Source organism: Leiobunum rupestre, chromosome 3, assembly GCF_980474605.1.
Source record: "Leiobunum rupestre chromosome 3, qqLeiRupe1.1.hap1, whole genome shotgun sequence".
Classification (NCBI taxonomy): Eukaryota; Metazoa; Arthropoda; class Arachnida; order Opiliones; family Sclerosomatidae; genus Leiobunum; species Leiobunum rupestre.
Window position 1 is genome coordinate 48,974,732 of NC_143386.1, and position 10,169 is coordinate 48,984,900.

Here is a 10,169-nt window from a genome sequence, read left to right on the forward strand (position 1 = left end):
GTTTAGCCGTTCTTGCTCAGAGCATAGTGGGCCTACGTCGTAGCTAAGCCCTGCCTTCAAACAGCCACCATGACATTTTTTTACGTCACAGATTACGAGGCAAAACACCACTTGATCCTGTTTGGCAAATAATCCATAAATGGAGTCTAATGTCGTGGCCAACATAAACTCGTTACCCTGACAACCAAAATAGGCCACACCCACTATAAGTCCCAAACTATATCGCATTGGTTCTCTAATACGGATCAGAGATAAGACCCCGACGCCGCCGATGCAGGCAAGGATTCTACCTTGGAGGATAAATACTTTTATCCTCCAAGATTCTACATTTTTCTAAAAATATAGAATCCTTGATGCAGGCGCCTGCGCGCCACCGACGCCGATCATTTTTTTTTGCGCCACGCCGCCGCCGATGTTTTCTCGGCGCGCCGCCGACGGCTTACAATATTTTTTAACCAGGCTACCAGATTTTCTGTCTTTGCAGCTTTAACGGATTGTAATTGTCGGTCAAAATTTAGCGGCGTCGGGGTCAGAGATCCTATATAGCTACGCCATGGAGAAAGAAAGCTTTCTTTGGCTACGCTAAGAGAGATATGCAAGCGGTGCCATCTAGTGGAATGGAGTAAAACTAACCCGAAACCAGTGATAATTTTTGGGAAATGAATGTTTTTACTCCCTCCCACTGAGGCGCTGGCGTAGCGTTACTGATTAATGCCCGAATTCTAATGGTGGATTTCCTTACAGATATTTTGGGGGGGAATGCCCGGTGACAAGATTTTGCTTATGGCCCAGAAACTCTAAGTATAAATTAATAAATTATTTCTGAAACTAAACTAATAAATCGGTTTTGTGTTGTGAAAAGTTAGAAAAAGATCTACCTCATCAGTACATAAATTACCTTTACTATTTATTAAAACGTACAAAAACACGGATAAACAATATTAAATAAATTACATAATGTACAATGACGATAACAATGACCGTTAATTCAATCCAATAGCCTTTAACAAAGTCTGTCCCAAGCTGTGAGGGCAATTTGCTTGCAAGGCTTTGCAAGTGTTCTTCTGCAAGGCCCACCACACGGCGTCTTCGTATTTTTCCATTCCAGGTATTTTATTACTGCCAAAGTAGAACAATAAAAACAACGAATAAGATATTATCAAGGATGGGTTCAGCTACTAAGAATGGTTCAGGTACCAAGAATATGGAACTAAAGCATTATATTCCTATACCACTCTCACTTCGTTCGTCCACCTGTTAATCAGAAAGTTTGCAACCGTAGTTTTTTCGTCATCAATGACGCAGTTCCAAGTATAGATATATGCACCAAGAATAAATATGTAATTTGAGCAAGAAGGAACCGAATAATGCCGCCATTTTGCTGATATAGGGTTAACAGTTTCAATCGTGTGCGAATTTTAATTATTTTCAAATGATTAAGAATTTAGTTTCACGTTAATAATGGTTACCTGCCTTGTTAAAAATTGTTCGAGTATAGTTCAATTAGAAAGGGTGACCGAAAATTGTCATTTTATTCGATAGCGAAGGTAATTGCAAGGATCCTATATGTTAGAAGGATATGAGGCGAGGGACAAAAATGGCAGCGCCGTATGTGGGTCATGCGCGATAGAGAATCCGTCTTTAGATTCCGTCAAGGACAAAACATGGAGGAAGCACCGCCAAAATTTGTCCTTGAGGGAAAAGAAACAAGACGTCCCACGTTTAGAGGCTCTCTTAATATCGACGGCGCTGCCGGCGTTTTGAAAACACGGGCTGGCCGGAGGGCTACCTATCCTTATAACATATAGGATCCCTGGTAATTGTAAAAAGGATCACCACAAAGGCCTAATTTGTTCAACTTTGCCAACTTTTTTCTGCGATATTTCTGTCGTCATTTGCTATTTGATTTAAATAACCCGGATTTAAAATCTCATCTGGTTTTGTTTAGGGCCCATAACGATATTAATTTAAAAAATTTAAAGCATAAATATAATTTTCGTACGTTTTGTCGCTTCGATGAGATTCCTAACAAAATGTCTACCTATTTAGTAGTTACACGCGAAATGGTTTGAATTTTTGATCTCGCCTTCCGGTTTTCATGGAGACCCTTTGTACGTTTCCATATTCTTAGGTACTTGGACGTAGTTTTGATAAGATTGTACGTAACGTAGACAACGCATTACCTCAAACTTTGTAAAACCACTTTGGGCATTCCCGTTTTACTCAGTAACTGTTCCATTTCGCAAACGGCCCTTTTGCGGCAATGGAAACTTTCCACTTGCAAGTATCTGAATGTAGCCTCTGGGTAGTCGGTGGCCCTGAGTGAAGACAGGATACGGTTGATGGTCGGCGGCAGTCCGAAAGACAGTCCGTTCCTCCTGAAAGGCGGTTGGGCTCCCGCCCCTCCTGGTCGACCTCCGGGTTGGCCACCAGCCGCGGCTTGGGCATTTTGAACGCTCAATGGCGGAACTTCTAATGGCGCGAATAAGTGTCCGTATTCTCGGTTGAAAGCGGGGTCCACGACGTTTTGGAAAACGGTGGTCATCAAGGCGTACATTAAGTAACCACCACCAACCTTTGTATTTAATAATAAAGCTTATGTTAAGTTAAGTAATCGTAGATTTAGATGGTAGTGTTACCTAGGAGTAACAAACACAAGGAGAGCGCAGCTAGCCTTTAAACACGCTAACGCAGTGTTGTGTACAAATTTCATTGGACGAGACTTTACGCCAGTGTTGCCAGTACCTGAAACTCAAATTATCGTACGAGAGTCAAAAAATATTCGATTTCAAAAATACGTTATCGTACGCCTGAGAAATAGCGGTAAATTTGAATTTAATGTGAAATACTGACGTTAAACTTGTTAAATACATTTTTTAATCACTCTTAAAGTTCGACGTATTAAAAACTAACGTTTGAAATTATCAGTTTTTCAGCCAATTTAAAAATTATAGTACATTATCGTACGTGGAAGCCGAATTATCGAAAAATGCTTACTATATAGTACGCCATTGAAATTATCGTACGTCAAAAAAATGAGCTCGGAATTATCGACGTGTACGATAATTATCGTACGTCTGGCAAAGCTGCTTTACGCTGAACGTTTTACGGAAAGGGAGAAGACAATTTCCAAATTTTACCCTTCCGACGGCAGCAGGCGCTAAAGCGTCTAACCAATGAAAAATGTACGCAACAAAGTGCACGACTTTTGACGGGTTGCGATCTCCTTGCGTGGGGTGCTGTGTTTGTGGCTCCTAGGTGTCTCGGGCTACTTACCGCGGCTAAAACTCCCGTGGCGGTTGACATGAGTCCTTGAGCGGCACCTAAACCTCCCAAGCTGGCCAAAGAGGCCAGAGATCCTTGTCTGTTGTGGGTCTGTTTGCTCTTGGGTTCTACGACGTAGGCCAAGTTTGTGGCGTTCTGAAACACCTCTTCTTTCGCTATGGTGGTGTTCGTTTTCTCCAGGATGGGCTCATCCGGGACCACCGTCTTCTCGCAGTGGATGACGTACAGGATGTTGACCGTTAAGAAAACTAGTATTAGCTTCTTCATTTTGAGAACTGCCAATAATGTAACGTAAATAAACGATTAGTTTTCAGTTAATTTCAAAATGTTATATCAAGAAAGTATTTAAGGGTCAAAAGTTTCTCCCCCCTTTTGAAAATTTAAAAAAAAAATTCTAAATTGGTTTTGAAAAAAAAAAAAAAACCGTTACGTAGAAAATCTCAAAGTCTCGGCGGCGGCGGTTTCACGCCAGAGAAAATATAGGCGACGGCGGCGTTGGATCGGCGACGCTAGGCGCTACCTGCGTAGGCTCAATACAGTTTCCAATGGACCCGTTTTTCCCGCGGAAGCATACAATTTAACCATACACAGCATTATGCCTTATAATTTACAACGTCTAGTTCTTCGATTAACGATGTTATATGTTAAAATTACTTTCAGAAGGGACATTAACGTATTTTAAATAGAACTCGTTGTTTCTATAAGAAATATCCGTTTGATTTCTTTTTATAAGTAACCGAAAATTATCCGAATAAAAACTAATTTTAAGCATATTAAATCGTTTTATAACCGCGAATAATATCCATAAATAAACAGTTAACCGAAATTTATATGAATAATCGAAATTTTCGCGGTTAATTTTATCTGTTTCACCGAGCTCTAATTTTAAATCATGTTCCGGTTTAATTATTTTGGGAAAATCACTATATAATATAAGGTGTTTTGAGAAATCCACGGGAGCCGGCGTAGATACATGTTTCAAGCGAATAACGTAATTAACATTAGTGGTAATGGAAAAATAATACTTCTATCTAAGAGTAAATTATTCCGTCAATATGCGGCTAATATAATACAACTAATTCAATCAGAAGGGATTCAATCATATCCGTACGAAATCAATGTCTTAGTTCCAAAATTAAGTTGGAAAAAATATCTAACGACTAATTCGTATTTTCCGAAACCAAAGATTTGTATGTATTATAAATTATGTATTATTAAATAAATTAACGTGGACACCGATAGCGAATCCTGGAAGGTCGCGTAATATCTGATTCCCTCATCTCAATGCGCCATATAAATGTGAAATCTCCTTACCTGTAAAACGGTTATCCCCGATGGAATTCCGATTCAAGTAACGAGGAATCGAGGATTAGGGAGAAGACACTCTTTTTAATGTCTTCAACGGTTGATATTCCGGCGAAGTTTGGTAGGTTCTGTCAATGTTAAGGTCATTTTATACAAGGGCATTGAAGACCTAGAATTTAGAGCATCGGGGGTGGATTCCACAAAAGCAACGCGCACAAACGCGGGAAGAGAGTAGAAGATGACGCGAAAAAATAACGGTTTTTCGGGTCGGGCAAATAAGATTGAATCGCCCCCACCCGGAGACCCCCAAAAGCGTTTTTTAAAACTCTAAATTCGGAAGGGTGGCCGTCCATGGTGGCCCCGATCTCTTCGGAAAAGGTGTAGGTTTTTGCCATCGACTTACATTTGTATCGCGCCAGGGGGGGGGGGGGGGTTGCGATCGCTGGGCTTAATCCAGCTAGATAACGAGTAAAGTTTGCGTACGTCACGGATAAGTAGTTTTAAGCGCGGTAATACTTCAGTTCCGTTTGTAATTGTTAAAAGGAGGGAGGAAGGGGTTTTCATTCAACCTGCGCGTTCTCCTTTTTAAAACTCCCACCATTTTATTTTCGTCTTTTAGCAAATTACACCTAAGTGCGTGATAAAGGAAGACGCTTATGTAACGAAGAACCGTTCGCGCTATCAAAAGTAAATAAGCGATTTGCAGGGTGTCCACTAAAAAACGAAAAATTATAAATAACTGAAAAACTGTTTTTGAAAAATTTCAGATTTCTATGGAACATTCTTAAGGGGGATATTTACTAGGGTAAAATTGAATGATCTTGAACCTTGTCTTCAAGGTCATTCAAAAACTATCTGGTTTACGGATTTGGTTCCAATTAGAATGTTGTTGCTCGCCATATTATTAGTTTAAACAACTATGATTTGACAAAAGTTATTAGCTTGAAACGTGTTTCTACGCAGATACTTGTAGAGGTTAAAGGCCTAGGATTTCTTCTGCCAGTTTTCCTTTAAGTTTTCTTCCTGCCGCGCAAATATCCTGGTGGTAGAACAACCGCAGAACACGTTGGCCTACCACCAGGATATTTGTGCGGCGGGAAGAAAACTTAAAGGAAAACTGGCAGAAGAAATCCTAGGCCTTTAACGTTAATAGTTAGTGTATGAAGCTGTTGGCTCGCGTGGTGTGAAGGGCTGGCCACCCGAATTAATGGTTTTAAAAGTCGCTTGATGACCTGGGTATTAGAACCTTCCGTGTTATCAGAAGTAAATAATAGACATAATTTAGGAGGATATATATATATATATATATATATATATACTGCAAATGTGATTCGTTTGAACAATGAAAGAAAAATAGTTAGTCATACAAAAACTGTTACATCAAGGGGAAACATGGCTTTTAAATAAATAAATAGCCATATGCAGTTTAATTTCAACGTTTTACATCGTTAATCAGAGTAATACCTGCGTTAATTGTGAAGTAATGATGTGGTGTATACATCCACGAGGTAAAAAAACTTCCATTTGAAATTATCTAGAATTGTTTCATGTTTATAACCTTGTTGGTTACTTCTCTCGTTAGATATATATAATACACTTTTGGTGTTACGTACGTCATTGTATTGTTGAGGAATGATCATTTATACCACCTTTTCGGGGAGGATTTGTGTGGGTTTTTAAGAATGACTTATTCATGGTTCAATAGGTCCCTCGGTTCTTCGGAGTAAAAAAAAAGTTCAAGTTCGTGCAAATTTAAAAGAACATTTTTGACTTAACGAATTGTGTCGAAAACAGTATTACCGTATTAAAATAGTTGATCCTATTTTGAAGTATTTCTATTACGGATACTCCTATCGTGTTGTAAATAGTCGTTATAATTTATACGTGAAAATGTGATTAAACAATTTATAAGGTTTTAATGGCAATATTCAAATTCTTATTTTTATATCTTAGAAATGAACGTTTTTATTTATATTTCGGAGGGGATTTAAAATGTAATATATATCATGAGTTTATAATTATGTTTCATAAGAGTGTCAGATAGTCGAAATAATTCAATAAGAGTGCATAGGTACATTTGAGGTCATATCAAAAAAGCGCCTCTATCGAGAAAAATATGCCACTAACGACATTGTCTGAAATCCATAAAAAATGTGTGTTAATTTTAGTAATGGCTCTCTGTAAAACTTTAACACTCGGAAGATAAGGAACTGACATACTTATATGAAATTAATTATAAACTCATGTACATAGTTAATTTCCTATGATAATTCATGGAATTTACTAGGATAATTTCTGGAATTTACTAGGATAATTCCTGGAATTTACTATGATAATTCATGGAATTTACTATGATAATTCATGGAATTTACTATGATAATTCATGGAATTTACTGTGATAATAGGCCGATAAAAATATTATCCTACGAGGAGACTTCCCCTCAGTACTTCCCCCGCGTAAACCGGCGAAAAAGAGGATTTCTCTGATTGGTCGGAATTTACGGCCAACTTCGACGGTTTTTTTGCAGTCTAACGAATTCGCAATTCGCGAATCGGCCAGTTTGAAGTGATGGATTCTACAAAGAAAAGGTTTGTTAATGTTTTCGATAAATGTAAATTAAAAAACATTTAAATAAAACAGCAAACAGATCCTCCAATTCCAATTAGACGATTCATTTTATATTTTTAACATATAATTTACGTGTTAATCATAAGAAACCTTCGCGTAAGGACACGATTCTTGCTAAGGCTTATGTTTCCCACAAAAATACTGCAGCAGACGAAATTTGTTTTTAACGTTTTTTATAGTTTTGATATCTGTACATAGATGGCGTTGCTGTTGAACATACGTCACAGACTTACTTTTCCTTCCTACCCCCTTTCCGAAATCCTCTAGTAGTGAGGGAAAGAGAACAACTTAGGCGAAATATTTTATATCGGCCTATTCATGAAATTTACTATGATAATTCCTGGAATTTACTAAGATAATTCCTGGAATTTACTAGGATAATTCCTGGAATTTACTAAGATAATTCCTGGAATTTACTAAGATAATTCCTGGAATTTACTAAGATAATTCCTGGAATTTACTAAGATAATTCCTGGAATTTACTAAGATAATTCCTGGAATTTACTATGATAATTCGTGGAATTTACTGTGATATTTCATGGAATTTACTGTGATAATTCCTGGAATTTACTATGATAATTCCTGGAATTTACTATGATAATTCGTGGAATTTACTATGATAATTCGTGGAATTTACTATGATAATTCCTGGAATTTACAATGATAATTCGTGGAATTTACTATGATAATTCGTGGAATTTACTATGATAATTCCTGGAATTTACAATGATAATTCGTGGAATTTACTATGATAATTCATGGAATTTACTATGATAATTCCTGGAATTGACTATGATAATTCCTGGAATTTACTATGATAATTCCTGGAATTTACTATGATAATTCCTGCTATTTTCTATGATATATCATAGGTTGGGAATTCATTTAATTTTATTTTATTGAAAAACAATTTGGAAGTGATCATCTTATAAAAATATAAGTTATAACTAAAGTTAAAAATTACCATGAATATATTCATGAAATTACCTAATATAATTTTGGCTTGTGGAAAATCTCAGGAAAACGGAAAAAGTCAGGTAATTTAAATATGAAAATATTGTGGCAACTCTGTTTAATATACAGTAATAATCAGCTAGGCTAATACCAAAGGCACCACCCTAGGTCATCTAGCGACTTTTATTGCCCAGGCGTAGGAGGGTGGTGACAAGCTCTTCATGACACTTGTAGCATAATTAGTAACATAACGATATAAAATATGTGAATTAGGAAAACGTATTAAGCAATCAAGGTTTAGTTGAGCACAGACTACCACTAGGCGTCTGCATATGCCCAAGGATAAATATAAACTACTATCAAGGATGATAATATACTATATATGTCGGTTGCGAGTCCAAGTTTGAGCTGCGGTTCATTTACACTTAAAAAAAAAAATCAAAAAGATTTATAAATCTTAAGAATACTGTGAAATTTAAAAAGCAATCGAAAAAATGTTAGAAAAATCAAAATACAAAAAGACATTCCATCAAAATTGGGAAATATTAAACATATTATTTAAGAAATCATAAAATAATTGGGATCCAAAGAAATCTTTAAAAATTAAGGAAATCTTTGATAAACAGTAATGGCTTCTACCATAATTAACATAATGACATAAGTATGACATAGACGAATTTCTTTGTTACTTATGGTTCTACAAAAAAAACGAAATTATTTCATGGAAATCACGATTAATTTTTAATAAAATAAAAACTACTTGGAAATCAGGAAATTTTTTGGTAATCAGTTAAAAAATAGGAAACCTTTATGGAAATCTTAAAAAATAAAAGATTATTTTGGAAATCATATAAAATCAATAGGAATCGAAATAATCTATAGAAATCTGGGAAATCTTTGATAATCAGGAAATCTTAAAAATCCAAGATTATTTTCGAAATAATTAAATCACTGGGAATAGTAAGGATCTTTATAAATTGACGGAAATCTTTGGAAATCAAAAAAAATCAGGAAATCATATTGCTTTGAATAAAAATCAGGAAATCATATTGCTTTGAATAAAAATCAGGAAATCATATTGCTTTGAATAAAAATCAGGAAATCATATTGCTTTGAATAAAAATCAGGAAATCATATTGCTTTGAATAAAAATCAGGAAATCATATATTGCTTTGAATAAAAATCAGGAAATCATATATTGCTTTGAATAAAAATCAGGAAATCATATATTGCTTTGAATAAAAATCAGGAAATCATATTGCTTTGAATAAAAATCAGGAAATCATATTGCTTTGAATAAAAATCAGTAAATCATATTGCTTTGAATAAAAATCAGGAAATCCTATTGCTTTGAATAAAAATCAGGAAATCATATTGCTTTGAATAAAAATCAGGAAATCATATTGCTTTGAATAAAAATCAGGAAATCTTTCGTGGAAATAATAAAATAACTGAAAATCCAAATTAATCTTTATAAATTGACGGAAATCTTTGGCAATCAGAAATCTGAAGTACAATTTTTATTTAAGTGGGTGTCGAAAAGAGTATCGTTCAAAAAACTACCATTAAAATAACATGAAGTGTCTTACTTATAGAATTTATAGTCGTTAAGTTACTTTTACGTTTGTAGGCAAACTATTTTGAAGTATAAGAATCCCTCGTTCTGTTGAAGCCTTCACGCTTTAGCAGCTAAGCTCTGTACTATTGTTTATTTAAAAAAATCCCCATCTATATTTAGTTCGAAAATGATACGGTTGAATTTGGGAGGATGAAATGTCTTAAGCCTAGTTCCCACTTAGAGATAAAACCAATTTTCGCGCTGAAAATTGACGCTCGCGAATAAAATTCGCGATTTTTTTCAAATTCGCCGCTAAAGTCGCGTCTCCGCGGTATCTAGCGAATGTTTTATTTTTTGACGTCCACACCTTGGCGATAAAAAGCTTCAGCCAATCAGAAAACGCGTTCCCTCGATCTATTCCGCTCCCGTCCGTCACTT

General features: G+C 35.8%; 1 protein-coding gene across 1 annotated transcript; it reads right to left on the reverse strand.

Moving 5' to 3' along the window:
• Nucleotides 1-912: 912 nt before the first annotated feature.
• Nucleotides 913-4,751, reverse strand: LOC149952481 (uncharacterized). The gene is made up of 4 exons (XM_090170176.1): nucleotides 4,600-4,751; nucleotides 3,277-3,560; nucleotides 2,184-2,575; nucleotides 913-1,119 (listed from the first exon to the last, which is right to left on the reverse strand). The coding sequence occupies exons 2-4, from the start codon at nucleotides 3,550-3,552 to the stop codon at nucleotides 984-986; spliced, it is 804 nt and encodes a 267-aa protein (XP_090026302.1). The 5' UTR covers nucleotides 3,553-3,560; nucleotides 4,600-4,751; the 3' UTR covers nucleotides 913-983.
• Nucleotides 4,752-10,169: the final 5,418 nt, after the last annotated feature.